Consider the following 19,602-nt stretch of genomic DNA (forward strand, 5'->3'; position numbering starts at 1 on the left):
GAGTGGAGTTACCTAGAATCTCTTTTGACCTACAGTCCATAACCTGTGCTCTTGCTATTTCCTTCCCCCTTCCCATATACACAGACTACTCCATTGATGAAGCCTCATCAGTGTGACCATGTCATGACCATGTACATAAGTCAGAATCCATGGACAACTATTAGTTGGTATAGACAGTAAGACGGGATGTCTGTGCACAAAGTCCCTTTCAGTACGGAGGAAACAAAAGGCAGAACAGGGAGATGAGGAAGACTTTTGTTGCTATTGTCTTGTACATAAACTATAATTTCCTGTGCTTTTTAAATAAGATTTATTTGTTTGTTTGTTTATTTATTTATTTATTATGTATACAGTGCTCTGCCTGTGTTTACACCTGCAGGCCAGGCAAGGGAATCAGATCACATTATAGATGGCTGTGAGCCACCATGCGGTTGCCGGGAATTGAACTCAGGATGTCCGAAAGAGCAGTCAGTGTTCTTAACCTGTGAGCCATCTCTCCAGCCTCAGTTTTCTATGCTTTTACAGCTCTAAACTAAGTTAGAGTGGTAGAAGGACTGCTTTTTTAATTAATTAATCATCTTCTAATAATTAAAAAAATATTTTAATGATCCCATTGTTAGGATTTACTTTAAAAATATTAGAAATAACAAATAGACAAGACTTGAAAAAAATGACAAAATTTCCAGCAAAACTGATTGCAATGGTTTCCTCTCCTGGTTTTCTCTGTTTTAGGTTTGTTTGTTTATCTGTTTATTTTGTTTTGTTCGATTTTTTTTTTGTCCTTCATACGTCTTATTTTGAAGAATTATTGTTGGTATTAGCTACAAATTCCATTCAATTCTTATAAACTAAACATAATTGCACCTGTTTCATATATGTAGTCTGCCAATGCTATTTTAATAACATCTAGAAGGCAGAGCTCATGAGCAGTCAATTGAAATAGTTCCCAAGTTTGGATAATTTGTAACATATGGAGCTTAAGTTGAGATGCTGTCACCCAAGTCTTGAAATACCAAATTATTTAAGAGATGGTAAAACTGTAAATATGAAGGCAAATACTTGTCCATTTGATGATTTTTGATGTTAGTTTCAGAGCTGTACACTGGTCTTCCTCCAAGAAGATGTCCAACTATATGCAATTCTAAGAAGAACTTTTTGTGCTGTAGAAAGACATCAATTGAAGTTTCAAGAAAACAAAATTTTACCTTATGAACACTAAATTGTATAGGAAATATTGCTGTTTTTGTTAGTTTGCTTCTATATCCATGGCTTTTTATCTATAACAGAACTATTTATGTGGAGGAAGAGCATAACAAAACTAAGTACTCGCCTTCAAGAGCAGGTTTTGACAGAGCAGGTCCGGAAGCTGGTGCTGTAACGGATGGTGGCAGAATGGCTGGGCTTTGTCCTGTCCATGCAAATCAGAAGATGAAAAAAATGTTAATAAATTTAACATCCATAACTGAAATAGCTAGATCTGTCCCTTGCATGCATAATTCATAAGTCTGAGTTATAAATTAATATTCTAATGCAGTAAGAACACTGTTCTGAGGTGGCATCTTTAAGGTGATGTGCACACTGTTATCTTCAGTGCCATTTCTGGACATATTATTTTTCACAGATGTATAGAAAATGTCAGATACCTCCGCTGGATTACATTAATGGAAGACCTACATGTGATCAAACAAAGCAATATATTTTCAATGTATGCTTTAAATTATGGCAAGGAAAATCATAGAAGCAGAGGGGGATTCTGATCTGCAGAAATTATCATTTTTTTCATTTCACACAGTAATTCATATGATGCGGTGGGGCAACAGGAGGTTAAAATTCATAGGCCTTTTGATATAGAACAGGCACATCTCTTCGCCAAAATAAATGACCTGGAGTTAAGTAAATAATGAGCCAAAGGTAAAATATATTCACTCAGTTAGAAACTTGAAAGGCACTCTCTCAAGTCCCTGAGCTCATTATAAAGGAAAACAACAAAAGTCGCACAATCGCTTCCAAGTCCTTTCCCACCCTGAGCGATGTCTTTAATTAACCAATACCAAACGACACCATGAACCATGATGCCAATGCCGTATGAAGTACTTGCACAAACTTTTTATTACGAATTGCCAACTCCTAAGCTTTTGCTGTGTGCTTTGATCTAGGAATTGACACAGGCACGGGTACATTTTTAAATCTCACTGACAACTAGATATTATCAAATGTCAGCAGACATGCCTGCTTAGTAGGAAGCTTTCAGTTTTAGGATTCTTGAAAATGAGTTCTGTTTGGCAAATTATAGGTTAGCTACTAAAACAGATATACAACATCCCAGGCCTAAATCCTCATATCAAATAGAATTTAGCCTTCATTCATTACAGCATTTTCTTCTATTTGTTACCTGCATACTGACTATTCATGAGTGTATTCAACTATAAAAAAAAGCAAGGTAGAACAATGCATGGCATACAGACCACATACCCTGAGAAGACAAGACCACATTTTGATTTTCCCTCATAGAAATATGATTGATTGATAGTACAGAAATTCCTTTTTCAGTGAGCCAAAAGAAGGTAGAGCCTAAGAGGACCACAAAGAAGCTTAACCATCTAAGCACGCCATGACATTTATGTGTATTTATAACATGCAAAGAATGATGCATATTTCATGCATCGAAGGGGTGTGTGTGTGTGTGTGTGTGTGTGTGTGTGTGTGTGTTTGTAGGTTTTTGAGATATGGTTTCTCTATGTATCCTTGACTGTCCTGGAATTCTCTCTGTAGACCAGGATATCCTCAACTTCACAGAGATCTACCTGCCTCTGTCTCCTGAATGCTGGGGTTAAAGTGGTGCACCACCACTCCTTGGTTGCATAGAAGCTTTTAATCCTCGCAATATGATTAGGGATACCTGTGATACCTGCTGTATAGTTCTCAAAACAGAGTCAAGTGAATTTATGACATTAAGTTCCTAAAGGATGGACCTATTTATCAATGAAGGCTCAGAATAGCAGTGAAAAAAGTTGCTCACCACTGGTCTGAGCTGGCTGAGGGTCTGTATCTATAAGGGCTCAGCTAAGGAAAGAATATCAGAAGAATGAAGCCCCTAAATTTCTGACATTGTTATAGGCAAATATGATATATACTGGAAAAGATCTATATCTTATATCTATAGATAATCTATACCTATATGTATACATCTCTACCTATATCTATCAGTCTATGTCCAAATACACAAAATAGTGCAACAAACCACTATAGAGTGGTGCTTATGTGGCATAAGTTAGAATAGCCATTTCTCATCAGAGATTCTTTACAGCCATGAATACTTTAAAATGCTCTGCCAAATGACTATTAGGATTAAGAAAAGCCTCAGCAGGTAAAAACACTTTTGTTTCAGAGCACAAGGGCCAAAGTTCGATGCCCAGAATCAACATGGTGGGTTCATCTGGATCCCAGTACTGCTCTGGTAATATGAGATGATGTCCTGGTTAGGTTTTCTTTGGTCTGACAGAGTTAGCGATACCAGGAGAGATCGACGTCAATTGAGAAAATGCTTCTATTGGATTTCCTGTACTCAGGTCTGCAGGGCATTTTCTTTTTTATTGATTAATATCGGAGGGTTCGGCTCACTGAACGTGGGGCCACCTCTGGGCCTTTGGTCCTGGACTGTATAAGACAGCAGTCTCTGAAGGAGAAGCCATGGGGAGCAAGGCAGTAAGAAGCACTGCTCCATGGCTCTGTTTCAGTTCCTGCCTTCATGTTTCTGAGTTCCTGTCCCGACTTCCCTCATTGATGACGTGTGATCTGGAAAAGCAAGATGAAAGAAACTCTTTCTTCCCCAAGTTATTTTTGATCATGGTATTTTATCACAGCAATAGAAACTCTAAGACACAAATTATTATCAGAGTAGAGTATTGAGGCTACAGAACTAAGTGATGTGCTTTTAGCAGGACTATGGGAGGACTTTGAAACCTCGGGCTAAAAAACCTATTGAGTGTCCATAGGTTAGTGTGCTATTGTGGGAATTTAGAATATAGTGCTGAGGTTAGTAAAGATGGTGGAGGCTGGGGGTGTGAAGTTTTCTATGGCCGTTTGAGAGTCCCTTATGGACTCCATGAGGGCTGCTTTGAATTAAGAATCCATGGTTCTGGTTGTATAGGCTGTAATTAAAAAAGGATTGGCATCAGTGACACAAAGTCTGAGAAGCTTTCCTTCAAAGTCAACACATAGGAGCTATGGTCCAAGAAGGTGTTCAAGGCTGTGCCTTGTGCAGGATGCCAAACTTGATAATGTGTAAGAGTCCCCAGGTGGTATTGGGTTTTTGAAAGTGTGAAGGGGTTATAAAGAGCACTGTGGTAGGCGATCAGTAAAGGTTCAGCTATAGGTGTGATAGAAGCCAGAGGATTGAAGGGATTGGAGAGAAAAGTTGACTTAGCATCATATGACAGGTAGAGTACCTAAAGTCAGCCCAAGGAAGGCTATTGGAAGGAGTGCAGCACAGTAACAATGGAGATCTAAGGCTTTTGGAGATAGATACCAGTACCATGGGACCAACGCCAAGGATGGCAGCAGATATAGATTTCTCCTGCCTAGCCTAGGAGAAAATCTTTGTGTGCTGTGGATGGCAAAGCCTTAGAAGTGGAACTATGTGGTCCTCAGGAGCCTATATGATCATGCACTGGTGCCAGATAGTAAGCATTCAACTTTTTACCATGTTGAGTTTTGGTTTTCCTTTAGTCTGGTTGTGACTGTGAGCTGGTTCTTCTTTCCAGGATAAAAAAGTATGTAACTTAGAAAAGAACAAGAGCTCATTCTTAAGAGGTTTTGAAATGTTAGAGAGAAATGCGGAAGGGATATTTGGATGTTATAAAGAGATTAAACTTGTAAAACAATAGTATGTTAACAAAAACAGATGTGGAGGGATGGGAATCCCTGGAAGTTCAGAGGTCAGCTTGCCTAGTCTACCTAGCACAAAAGAATCCTCTCTCAAAAAAGACGCAAGACGAGGACTGACACTTGAGTTCTCTCCACATCCTCAAACTCACACTGTAGCATGTGCATACCTACATTAAGACACACGGGCAGAGCACACACACACACACACACACACACACACTCAAAATAATAAAACGGCTACCTTTATGGTTGCAATGCCATCAATGCAATGAGGAAATAGGACCATAAGAAAAAATAGAAGATGCCAGATGTCTGCTTGCCTCAGAATAAGTGTAAACAACCATGGTAGGAAATTATTAACCTATGATAGAGTGGTTATATATAATGCACCAAAAAAAATCAGCGAGGTGGTACTAAAATATAAACTAGAATCTCAATACAGGCTTATAAATTTTTTTATGCTCAAATACTGTCCAAGAATCATATGAAATCTCCTCCTTTTGCTACACAAATAAATATAATAAATATTATACACATTTAAGTGATTACACCATTACATGTGTGGTATAATTTCAAAATAAAAGGAAAGTTGCTTAGTATAAAGATGACATGCTAAGGACTGAAATGAATATAGTTGCAAGTTGAGCTCCACCACAAGCAAGCAGTTCCAACTGCAAAGGCTACCAGTTTGCCAAGTCTTAGTCTGAGGCATTATAAATGTGAATAGTTTTTTAGGGTGTTAATAGGATTCAATGATGAAGTACTTAATGCATACAAGAGTCTCAAAATATTACGTTTTTCTCCCATAATGTATTCATAAATTCAATCCTATGGAATTACACAAGAGGATTTGAAGCCACCTTTTGAAGTAAGAAAATAAAAATAAAGGTAAAATTGAACATGACAGATACTAGAATTCACTTATAGGAAAAGGGTTTATAATTTTATTAGATATTTATTCCTTTGGAGTTCCTGAGAATTGTTACTCTCTGAAAAAAGATTAAGGTTCTTGAAATTAACATTGTCACTTTATTGGTGCCCTTCATTTTACAAGCTGTTACCTGAAAAAAAAAATCCCTCTGCCACTCAAACATGTCGAGTTGGCTTTATGTCTACTCTTTGCATGCTTTTGGTTGGCTTATTTCCATAATGCCCTGTTTGTAAACTGCCAGTATTTACATGGTGGTTGTTATATGTGTTCTTTCTCGCACAAGTCAATCTTGTTTCTTTGTAATTAATAAGATTCTATATGATATAGAATACAGATATTACTAATCTAAGTGATTAACATTCTCTTTGCTAAAATGATGGCTCAGGTTCTTGAGTGAAGTTATGTAAGTTAGGAGTTGAACTCAGATTGCATGAAGGGAAACACATTTGACTATATGAAAGTTTAATCTTTCTAATCCATAATGAATAATAGCCCCTGGTTGAAAACCATTTCCAGCCAACAGAAGCCAACTCTACACATACTGTAAGAATATTTAAGAAAAAAAATTTCCTCCAAGGTCTAATAAAGCCCTTATTCTGTGGGCTTCTACAGGATTTCCCTGGAGGTATTGAGTGTTAAATTAGATGATTGTGAACCCTTTGTAAGGCGTCTAGCCCCATAAACTGCAGATGACCATCGATGGGGATTCTGCATAGGAGTCCTGTAGGCATAACTGGTGAGTGATCATCGAGTTAAAGTTCACTTACATGTGATGTGGATTCTGCCTAGGAAACCTGTGGGAAACACTGGTGGTAAGTGATCATCATGTTAAAATTCACTTACATGCTTTACAAACGCAGGGGCTTATATTACAAAACCCTGCCAATATGTTTGGGGGCATTGTTGAAGGCATTTGTAAGTCTCTACCTGAAAGTAAATGAAAATATTCCAATACATTAGAAAATAATAACCTGAAGAGGATGCTTCAACATTATAGAGAGTTTTGGGTGACTGTTCGGATCGCAAACTGTCTCTGTCATCTTCTCATTTGGGAAGCTGATAGCCTTCCCTCCCTGTATACTAAGGTAATCACTTCTATTCCTTCTCAAGTCTCTGATGAGGTTGAAGACCAGATACTTTAGTTTTACAATTAAGCGTATTTGTTTAGGGGTTAAGGTGTTTTTAGGTCTAGATAGATGTTTTAAGTTGAAAATAATGAGATATGATAGATATTGATTTACATTCAGAATTTTAGATGCACCAAGATAGGCAAGATATTTTTTCAAGGTTGCCAAATACAAATAGCCAAAGCACTATAAATGTAACATTCATATAATTCCTGATTGTTTTGTGGTCCTTCTTGCTGTAGGTAGTTTATAGCTTATTATATATATATGTGTGTGTGTGTGTGTGTGTGTGTGTGTGTTTATGTGTGTGTAATAATATAAATGTATATGTAAAAATAAAAAATAAAAAAATGAAAAAAGAAAATAATAACCATTTATATAAAACTAAATGGTATTACACATTTTCATGAAGTGTCTAGATTTTTTTGTAGCTTATAAGAATATTTCTTCAGTTTTCATTTTAAATTAATAAAATTAACTGAACACTGGTTTATATGTCCAGCTAGGACATGTGTTTATGGTAATACCACATATCAATATGACCACTTTGACCTTCAAGTTTCCATACTGAGTATCTCAGTCCTTGCCTTTGGATTTTTAGAGCACTTGTTTGTGGAGAAAAAGCACTGCATAGCACACGTTGGCAACCACTTCTTGCTTTGCCACCTTTTAGCCCCCAGGTCAGACCTATGGTCCTCAGATCAGAAATAGCACACAAGTTGATAGGAGGTGTGAAAGAAAACTAGTTGGGGTGTGTGGGTGTCGGGGAGGAAAAAAGAAAGAGGAAGAGAAAGAATAACCGAAAATAAAGAGGTAAAAAAACATATGAAAGCTACAAACCCAAATGACAGAGTCACAGAGACTACTTCCATGGGAAAATAGAGGAATATAGTAATTTAAGGAGAGTAAGGTTTGTCTCACCAAGTAACTTCTTTCAGGCCCATAACAGATTCATACAACTTCAGATTAATTTACACTGATGTCTTGGGTTGTTGTTTTAAGCAATAATTACTCCTTCGGTGAGTTGTAAAGTTTCAAAGCTTATGATGTAAGCCATATAACTTGTTATAGACATGATCTGTTGATTAGTGTGAAAGTTTCATTTCAGCTGTTGTGAACACATTCATTCATGAGGACTTGGTCTGTGTATTTTACATGTCATATGTAGGATCTGAACTGATTTGTCAGTAATCTATAGATATATGGATATAGATACGTATGAATTCATCTGTATTGTTCAATGCTATAATTCTGTCTTACTGAAGTCATATACATATGTATATATGTGTATATATGACAAAGCATGGGTATATTGAGACATAGATCCCAGAATAGTGATGCTGGTCTGGTCTTGATAGGTTACAATGAAGATTCATTCATTTATAAAATGCATGAAGTTGCATGGAAAAACACTTCTTATCAAAACTTAGACGAGTGGAAAAATTTTCCTTAGCTAGATGATAGGCAAATCATTGTGTTTAAAATATTATGAATATAACATAAAGTCCACCTAGGTTTTTACTTTATATGAAAATAATAATACCAATAAAAAAATCATTGAATACAAACATTGAGATAGAAACCCCTGTCACTATAATGCTAACATTAATGGTAGAGCAAGGCTTGTGATCAACCAGCAAAACAGTGATTTCAGATTTCCTGGCAATCAACATAAGAGTATTGAGGCTGAGAGTAGCTGGGGGAACTGCTAAGATCAAGTCGGATGTAGAAGCTTGGTGTGAGCACAAAACAAGCTTGCTAACCTGCAAGGAGTTATGTGCCAATTAGACAAGCTACAAGAAATGTTTTAGGATGTTTTGATGTTCTGTCTTCTTTAAAAGAATATGAAGTTCTTATGTAGCTTACTGTGATTGGGAGCTTCTCTAAAAAGGACACTCCATTTGGCATGAACAAAACTCAGGGTTTTGTGTAATTTTTTTTTTTTTTTTTTTTTTTAGAAACAACAAGAGGCAACAGCAAGTCAGATGGATGACACTGAAACGAGCAAGGGAAGATACACTGCAGGTTGGAGATGGTGCTCTACTGTGCAGCTTCACACATTCGTGCAGTGAACACTTACTTAATGCCTACTGTTTACCAATCACTTCCCTGAGTCCGAATTATAGCATTGAAGAAGACAGATGAAATCCCTAGTTCATAGAGATAAAATTCTAGGGTTAAGCTAAAAATGCACAATTCAATAAACAAAATGCAAATAACTGCCTCATTATAAAATTTATCATGGGATGGTTACAGGGGATGTTATTCAGAATAACGGGTTGATATTTTTGACCATATGATCAACGGAAATCAAGTTGTAGAGAGGTGGGTAGTTCAGAGTATGTTTCCTAATGAACCTAGTGGGTCTTTTTTTTTAAAATGTAACGTCGTAAGTGAGGAAAATAAAAAAAAAAATGACGAGTTTCAAAATTGTGATTGAATCTTAGAACAAATTAAAACAGTAGTTGGGCAAGAAGAGCAGATTTTCCATTTGTCAAGCTACTTGCTTTCATTAATAAATAGTTTAGTCATTCCTATCAACATTCTTTGCTTTTTCAGTGTATACATAAAGAGGTGAACTCAAGGTGAACCCACATATAATTTCTTGGGTTGTCTAAATGACACAGTTTGTGAATTACCTCATTCTCAAGAGTTTTTTTTTTTTTTTTTTTTTTACACTTTTAAAACTTTTTGAGAAAATGCAATATTGATCCTAAATTGGCCACACAACTCTGCTCTCAGGTATGTATAACACAAAGGCTTCAGCTTGTTAAATAAAAGAACATACCCAAAGCCATAATGTTTCTGGGTTGGTTTCTTTGATTCCTGATAAAAATCTTCTCTAACATATCCATGTGTTATTATATATTTGCGTATTCACTTTGATGGAAAGCAAGGAATAGGAGCCAAATACATATTTCATATAGTCTTTTGATTAAAAATGTTAAAGGTAATATTAATGGGTTTTCTTTCTCATATCAAATATATGAAATAGAAAAAACTTCCCATGGAACAGCTAACTAATGAAAGAAAATGAGATTGATTCCAGATTTTATCATTGTTCCATTTATTTTATGCCTTGTTAATGTCAGAATCCCTGATGTTCAGATGGAATAGAAACAGATGCAGAGAATAATAATTGTGGAATCTAGGGGTGTAAAGAAGCTTTTGAAGTTAGCCATTTCTACACCATTGATCTCAATAGAGTTATAAAGGGGTCTCTGGAAGCATAATTACCTAAGCCAAGGGCATCCACTGAATTCAAATTCAATTTTTAAGGTTTTTTTTAAATTTTATGTTATTCTTCTGTTTATTTACCATCCTATTCAGAAAGTCTGAAAAAATGACAACTATCTTGTTGCCATATGTGTCTCATTATTCCCAAAAATCTGGGTTTATGATCTATAGTAAAGTAGTCTCACTCTTTTCTTTAGGCTAGCCTTGGACACTGGCTTGTAATGAGCCACAAAGGAGGCTCAGCAGCTTCTTCAACTGACCTTTATATAGGCTGACCTAATTTCCACAGCAAGAAAGATGTAATTGGGCTATTCTCAAAACTTCCAGCATTGTTTATTTACAGTGTGTGTGTGTGTGCAGAAATATATATATATACATATATATATTGCATGTGTTCATGTTAATGTGGAAGCCAGAGACAAACCTCAGGTTTGTTCCTCATATGTTGATGAAAAAGAAAGATACAAATAAGTAAGTAAGTGGGAATGATAACTGTGGCTGAGCACAAAGGCTAACTGTAGATGGCAAGCAGAGATATCTATGGGCCAATTAGGATTGGCAGACTGTCTTGGTTAAAAATGACAAGAACCAGGTACCATTGTGCGTTTGTATAAGTTACACCTAGGCACACTGAGAATAGAAGGGTCATTTGTACCCCAGAGGTTGAATCCACTTTTTGCAACATAGTGAGAGCTACACACAAAAGTTTAAATTGATTTAATAATTTTCATAAGTGCAGAACATATATGTCCCATTAACTCTGTAATAATTGAATGCATTTTATACACCTGAAGAATTATAAATTCCTAGTGATAAAACTGCTTAAAACAGCTAATTCCAGACATTATTCAAAGTTTGACTATTTAGTTTTTTATTACTCCATTGTAATATACTCATGACAACACTTGACAGCCCTAACATCAAGTATGCTTTACCCCATGATTCACCAGGCATCAAGGAATTTATTCATTTCTAAGTTATTTTTAGTCTACAATAGACAATATCTATTGCATAGGTATACAATGTCTATTAATTAAATTTAAATAATTATTAAAATGAAATGAATGGGTAAATGAAGGAACAAATGAATGAGTGAATGAATGAGGCTAACTGGCAAGTTACCACGCTGTCCTTAGAGTATTTGAATATGGATAGACTAAATTTTAGGTTTTTGGTTTTTAAATGAACAGAAAATACTTCCAAAAACATATAAGAAAGCAATTGCCAGGCATGGTGGCACATGCTCGTAGTCCCAACACTCTGGGCAGAGGCAAAGGCAGGTGGATCTCTGTGAGTTCAAGGCCAGCCTGGTCTACAAAGCAAGTCTAGGACACCCAGGGCTGTTCTACATAGAAACCCTGTCTCAAAAAAAAATGTTTCCATTACTTGTAGCTCTAAAGTATTCAATCATTTTTAGACCAAGCTTACAAAGTCTTATGACTTTAATATATACCATTTTAGTGGAATATGAATACATTAGTCTATAATTTATGAATAAAACAAAACTAATGATAAAAAATTCGGAGAGTACTTCATGAAATAGTTCGCTCATAATACAAAAACTTGAAATATATTCTAAATATCTAATGTTTTCCCCAAAGTGACAATAATATGTGATTGTTGTATGTACCAATCTGTAGACTTTCAGGCCATGTGTGTAACTTGACCTAAGGTGAGAGCTGAAGATACCTCAAGTTTCACTGAGGAAATCAAAGAAGTTAGAGGACTTGAGAAAGTCACTTAATTTCCCTGTAGTAATGATCTAAATGTGCAGAATTGGAGCAGCTTTCCTTCTTTCTATAACTCACATTGCATTATTTAAAGGCAGCTGAAGGAACAGGGAATAAATACAGTATTTGCAGCTATTTAAATAAGCTTAAAAGAGAGCTAAAAATCTGCTAGTGCGCTAAGAATTTTCAATGAATGGAAGATACATATTATAGGCAGTTGTGTGCAATCTACTATCCAAATTATTTTATAGCAATTTAAGAAAGCATATTTTACATGCTATATTCTATATTATAATAAGATGATATTATTAAGGAGAAATTTACTCTATTCTCCATGAGGATGACTTAAAATACAAATATCACAAATTTTGACTATAGGTTTGGATAACTATTAAAATGTTGTAAATTCAAATCAAGATGCTGAGGTACTATTTTTAGTGTAAAAATATCTATCATTCTTCATTAAAATTGAGTGTGTCCATTCTCCATTATATTAAATGTTAGGGGTGGTTATGGGATAAAATGTATACATGAGAAATATTTAATGTATTTGGTTTATATTTAAATTAAGAACACATTTACATTGAACTTAATATATGTGGATTCAAATAAAACTATATCATAATACTAATTTGAGATAAAATTTCAGATTGCAAATCCATATTGAGGCATACATCTCATCAAAGGTCACATATAGACTATATGCTATTAAGATATTAATTATTTTATTTCATTGATCATTCTTATTAACACGTACGTTGGTTACAAAATAATGATTTACTAATCAAGTAATTCTAAAATGAATAACTGAATATTGGTAAATTTAGTGTATCATACCTGTCAAGGAAAAACATAATAGTTCAAGGTCTTCTTGTAATTTTTTTAATGTTAAAAGTAAGTGTTTAGTGAGGAATGGTGTGTTACAATTGTAACTCCAACACTCAGGAAGCAGAAGCAGAAAAATCAGCTTGATCACAAGTTATGATGGACTCACATGGAGTTCTAGGCCAGTATATGAGACTCTAGCTTTCAGACATCCAACACAATTTGTGCTTTACTCAAAATTAGAACACAAGTCCCATTTAATTATTAATCATAGGAATGCAAGTAGTAACCAGGAAGATGAGGAAATAAGAGAATATATGTTTCCCAGAGGCAAAGTCATTAAGTTTAGAAAATGTGTTGTTAATAAGTGATTCACAAGTAGAATAGCAAATTTTCTTTGTAGGAGGTAAGAGGCTTGATACTTTTGTAAAATATCAGAACACGGGGAATGAATAATGACTACTCAGTTTCCTAACACATGTTTGTGTTTAGGATTCTATCAAAAATGAATCTTTGGCAGAGAGCAGATGGCACCGTTGAATGCTAAGTCAATCTCGAAACTACTGCAATCTCCCTTTCTTCATTCCCAATACCTTCACAACTCACAAGCACCCTAGCAGATGACTTTACTGCATTCTCTGTTATCACAATGCGCTCCATTGTGATTACATTGTAATTTGAGCATTGAAAAACAAAAGATTAAAAATCTAACCATGGAACATCATGCTCTTTTTGTCAGACATCATTTTGGCTTAATGGATACCCATAAAACACAACCAGTAAATGAAGCCATTTGTTCTCTTCTGCAGAGTCAGTCCACTCTTCTGCAGACTCTGAGGCACATTTCTATTCTTAGTATATTAACATAGGCAAATGAAAGTTACCAGCAAACTATACTTTCTTTAGCAACAATATTGGTAAGATTTAGAAGCATGCATTAAATTTGAAATACGGTAAACAAGGATTATTCATTTGCTATAAATTATACTACTTAGAAAACTAAGCAAAGGAAAAAGGAGACATTGGGATTCTTTTAAAAATAGCCTTGTAATTCTGCTTGGGGCCCAGAGACGATACACAGCAATCTGAACAAATTCTACTACTTCCTTCTCAGCTCAGTTCCCACATGGCTAAGGTCATGTTATAAGACGACTTACAGAGCTTTGTGAGAATTGAATGATATGATCCATGTCATACCATCAGCCCCCCTAAAGGCATTCCCTCCTCTCCACCTTTCCTCTTTTTACCACCCTGCCTCAAGGTCCTAACAATTATTAAAGGGACAGCTGCCAGGCATTTCCCTCACGTGCAGTTCTACCTCATGCAGCCAAGTTCGTTGTTGTTGTTTTTCTCTTTCTCAATGGCAATGTGAGAATTATTTTTTGCATGCCTATATATTCATGTATGTGCGTGTAAATATGAAGGCATATTTATATTTGTGTAAATATAAATATGGTGGCTATTGACTTTATTTGTTGATTCACGGTCTCTGCACAACTAGGAGTTATCAAGCTAACCTGCTTTTCTGGGGGTTGTATCTCCATCTCTTCCTTTCAGCTCTGGGATACAGGTTGCCATCACAGCCTTGTGGCCTCTGTGTCAGTTCTAAGGGTCAGAACATTTGTTCTTATACACTTTATCCACTAAGCCATCTTCCTACCCAAAACAGGATAAGCTTATAATTATATGATATATCAAAAATAGGGTTGCAAGCCGGGCGTGGTGGCGCACGCCTTTAATCCCAGCACTCGGGAGGCAGAGGCAGGCGGATCGCTGTGAGTTCGAGGCCAGCCTGACCTACAAAGTGAGTCCAGGATGGCCAAGGCTACACAGAAAAACCCTGTCTCGGAAAACCAAAAAAAAAAAAAATAGGGTGGCAGTTCTACCTCATGCATTACACAAAAACATATTCATATAAATTGAAGTCATCTGTTACTTTTTCATACCCTTTTAACCAAGTTTCACCCTATCATATCCTTGGCAAAATGAAGGACTTCTGGAGCTGCGTGACCCAATATTTGTCTCTGCCTATGGAGAAAAAAAGCCCTTCACTATTTCTTCTCTGACACATGAAACTGTTCAGTTTCTAAGCAAAGCAAGTAAACAAGAAAAACCTAAATAGCCAGTTAAAAAAGGAATATTCTGATTTTAGAGTTTACATCAAGAAGCAAAAGGAACATAAAGTCTAGCCTTAGAAAAGAAAGTATTTTTACAGGGTACTTCAGTAAAACTCATACATCCCCATGTCTGTTTAACTAGAGGCCCGAAGCTTAAATTTAAATGTTTCACAGATAAAGAATAACGTGGCGATATGCTAATAATGGTTATTTAATAGGTTCCATGTTGCAATTAAATTCACAATTACATTCACAAATGAATGGCACATTTGGCAGCCATCCACTCTTTCTTCCTGCTTTAAATTATGCATAATTGATAGTATTTTTATGACTTAAGATAATACACATAATTTATGTAGTGTCTTTCAGGAAGCTGTTTATACTAACATGAAAAGATCATGGTCCTCTGGGGAATCTCATGCTTTATATAGTCATGTTCCTGTATCATACATATATGGAGCATGGTTAGGTGTTGTGTGACTACTACATATGAAATATTAAGTCAGTAGTCTGCTTTTTCAGGATGTTTCAATATGGCAATACGGTGATCTTGCACTGTCTATGTGCACCCTCTGTCTATAGGAAAGACCAACTGTCATGAGTCTCTCTGCCACACAAACAGTCATTAACTAAACACTGGAAAATGATAAAATGAAATCACTGGTGACATTTTTTTTTCATTCCTTCAAACAACACATCAATCATCACACTGAAAAAAAGTGGTGAACATTTCCAAATGGAAATATACATAATTCAAAATAATTCAGTGTGAAGACAAAGGGCAGATGCTGAAATGGAGTATGGTCTAACTCAAACGGAAACGTGGCAACAGAGAGGCTTGCCAGATGGGCTGATTTCATTGACTTTTTTTTTACTACTTAGTTTACTTTTTACAATTTTATTCATGCTATAATTAACTTAAAAATTCATTCCTAAGGCAAGTATGGTAGCACAAATTTGTAATCCCAATACTTGGGGAGACTGGCACAGGAGAACTGCTGTGAGTTTGAGGCTAACCTGGGCTATGTAGTGAGGACTAAGTCTGTCAGAGCTATGCAGAAAGACCTTGCCTCAGAGAACCAAAAATAAAATGAAAGTAATAATTTTCCAGGTATATAGTCATAAATACTGAACCAGTGTAAGTAGTTAATAACAACCATAATGCGGCGGTGTGCACAAGAGTTTGTACTACAGCTTCAGTAGCTGCCTTGACACTTGACAAATAGAATGGTTTTGAACATATCACTCTACTAATGATGAGGGTATGAAAATACAAACTGTTGTCTCAAAATACTCATTACTCCGACATTGTTCTAATAGTATTACATTGCCTTAAATTAGTGCAGAAAACTAGAAAGTAAAGTGTACTGATCTCCCATGGAAATTCTAGAACCAGGCAAAGTATACTGAGCAGCTAGCTGGCTGAACGGCCTACACTTGGTAATACTTAACGATTGCAATTAGAATATTGTATGGTCTTCGAAGTATACAGACCAAGAAGAATCCTGCAAGGGCTGATGCTGCTGAGCTTATCAGACAGGTGTCTCTGAAAAGAGCTAGTGCAAGAGTGTAGTCACTGTCTCCACATTTATGGTAAGGTCTGATTGGGAAAGGGGAGAAGCAATGTGCAGCTCTCTGAACAGTTGTAAAGCATCCCGGAGTCTCTTATTTTACTCACTGTAACTAAGGCGTGTCCAATGGACCTCAAAATAGCACTGGTGGAATCTGTCCATGGAGAGGACTAGAGTTCTTCCTTAACCCTAAACGCTCGCATATTTGCTGCTGATGAAACTATTAAAAGATATGTCATGCTAATAAATGGCATCAAGTTAGCTCCATAATTCTTTGATTAAGCTTTAATTTTCCTTGCTTTTCACACAGATATTCAAATTACTCCGCATTATTTGTTCCTTTTCACACAATTTTAGAATGGGCTATAAATAGTCTCAGCGGGTTATCTGGCATTTTCATTCTAATTTGGCAGCAGGCCCACAGCATGACTAGTAGCAAGACTGGCAGGCATTTGTATCTGTGGCTATATATGTGTCGATATCTATACCTTTATCTATTTATATTATCCTATATGTCACTTATGTATATCCACACGTTCTATCGAAAAGTTCCCTTAATGCAAGAACAGATGTTGAAGCCGATGTCTGTTTAAAGCCTAGGAGATAAAGCTTTGAAGAGGGTTTCTCTCCAACTCACAGAGGAAAAGTACTAAGGGGGACCTCAGCAAATCTAGTCTTTGCCCCACACCTGAGAAAGCTGACTGAACGACAGCAGGAGCCCCAGTGCCACTGCACCGTCTCTGAAGAACCCTCATGTATTTTTCTTTGTGCACCATAGTCGCTTCTAGTGACTCAAATGTTCACTGGATCCAGATTCAACAATAGTCTAATCCAAATCAGAAAGTCATCTTCTTGCAGGTATGGAGAATCCAGGGTTTATACAACCGCATAATTAAGCACAGGCTCTCTCTCATCTTTCCTCTTGTTTTTAGTCTACCTCAGTCTACTGCCCGAAGTTTGAGGTGTGAGCCAGTCTCTATTAATTCTGAGCTTCAGTCTCTAGAGGGCCCAACAATAAGTCCTCAGGAAATCTGTACAGAGGCCTATTTACAGAGCTTAGAAACCTGTCATATTTTAAATAACAAGATTATTTCTTCAAACGAATAAAGATGACTGCTTTGGGATAAACATTTTTTTCATTGAAAGAAATAGTGTAAATTAAGAATTCAATTCAGAAAACATATCACATTCCCGACTAGGTATGGAGTAAGAAGATTTAAAGGCAAATGTTTTTCAAAGGTATTTAAAAAGCAGCTTAAAAAGAAAGGACTTTCTAAGGGAAGAGTGATGATAACACCATAATTAAATCAGAAATATAAAAGAAGCAGCGAGAGGCAGAAGCTGGAAATTTCATGAGCCACTGGAACTGTAGTGTTTTTTACAGTGACAGGTTTTCAGGCCCCAGTGCTGGACTCACAGATTTGTTATTCCATTTTATAGGGGAGAAGAGATGCTCAGAGAACAAGTAATGTGCCTCCTGTATTCACGGGGATGGTTATTAAATAGTTCATTCTTTTTTTTTTTTTTTGTGGCAATTGTTCTACCTTGCCCATGGATTAAAAAATATCTTCTGAAATCTTTCTGCAGTTCACTCTTAGCTTTTGATTTACTAATCACTTGTGTTTTAGCTAACTAAGGAATCCTAGATCCCTGTCTTTGTTTTTCAGTATAATAAGTTCCCTGTTTGAGCCCAAATTGAAGATCTCATTCGGGTCTCTCCCCTTGGAGTTCAGGGAACCCTGCAGAAGAAGAGGGGAAAGTCTTGTAGACACCAAAGCAGTGGAGGACACCAGAACAGGGCCCACATCAGTAGCTAAGCAGAGCTCATAGGGCTCACAGACTCTGAAGAAGTTATCAATGAGCCTGCATGGGTCTATGTGAGGTCTTCTGCATGTGTTATGGTTATGTACTTCGGGGTTCTTGTGGGACTCCTAGCAGTGGGAGTGGGGGTGTCTGCCACTTTGCTGTCCTTTTGGGGCCCTTTTCTTCCTAGTGGGCTGCCTGCTGGCCCTTGATAATCAGGTTTGTGCCAAGTTTTACTGCCTCCTGATAATGCCCTGGTCAATGGAATTCCCTGGGAGACCTGCTCCTATATGGAGGAGGAGTGGATTGTGGAAATGGGGAGGTGGAAGGTGGGGACGGGAGGAGTGTAGGGAGGGGAAACCGCAGTCAGCATGTATTGAAACCAAACCAAACCAAACCAAACCAAACCAACCAAACAAACAAACAAATAAGCTCTTTGTTCTAGATTCCAGACAGTCAGAGGAAGAGTTTAGGGCTTCTTCTGTTAAGTGCATATGGGTGCAAGTGGATTGCTACAGACATGAGACTTGACATGACTTTGTGAGCTACACTATAGTAGGTGAACCCAGGGCCATGTCTGAAATCTTTTCCTTTTGGATGCTTAGTGCATCTTGAAACTTCTCTAAAACACCATGAGCTCTTCATGCTATGATTTTTTTTTGCTTCACCACTGTTGTGTGCGTTATTACTTAAAGTAGCCTTATTAGAAGTTTTCTTTCAGTTTGTAGACATAAAACATTTTATACATGTAAAACCACAAGTCTATTATTTCACTGTGTCTTGCCTTATTTATTAAAAAATGCATTCATCAATTCCTGCACTGAGCTGTAGTTCCACAGGAGTGGACACTTTCTGGTGCATGGTTGCACTGCTGTCATTTTAAATAATGAAGTTTTTTTTAAGCTAGAAGAAAGATTTATAATATTTTAGCACAAAGAAATGATGAAAGTTTGAAGAGAAAGATGGATTATTTAAAATTACTCGGACCTTATACAATGTATACATCTTCTTAAGAATAATTCAGTACTCCATAAGTTTGAACAACTTTATCTATTAGTTATGAATTTTAATAAATTATCTATTTCTGATAACTTGTGAAAAATCATTGTATTACTAAAATTGCCGTTTAACTTATTATTTGGATTCATTCACTATGGGAAGACATGCTTTTTTATATTCTCCATGTTCCACAGCTATGAATTAATATCATAAACATTACCTACTATATGCATTATAATTCTATACCATCAAAAATAACATTTCAAGTTTGTATAAACCACATGGTATATTATTATATTGTCATAATCTTTCATAAACCAAATTATTTAATATTCATAAACCATAAGCTGGACTACAACTATCACAATTGATTAC

General features: G+C 36.2%; 1 protein-coding gene across 1 annotated transcript in view; it reads right to left on the bottom strand.

The window, feature by feature from the left end:
* LOC127205211 (triadin-like) overlaps positions 1 to 19,602 on the bottom strand; it is a 240,803-nt gene that overhangs the window by 98,858 nt on the left and 122,343 nt on the right. The window contains exon 10 of the mRNA XM_051164401.1: positions 1,331 to 1,408. Coding sequence (XP_051020358.1) covers positions 1,331 to 1,408 — 78 coding nt within the window. The remainder of the gene's footprint in view (positions 1 to 1,330; positions 1,409 to 19,602) is intronic.

Source organism: Acomys russatus, chromosome 21 (assembly GCF_903995435.1).
Source record: "Acomys russatus chromosome 21, mAcoRus1.1, whole genome shotgun sequence".
NCBI classification, from domain to species: Eukaryota; Metazoa; Chordata; class Mammalia; order Rodentia; family Muridae; genus Acomys; species Acomys russatus.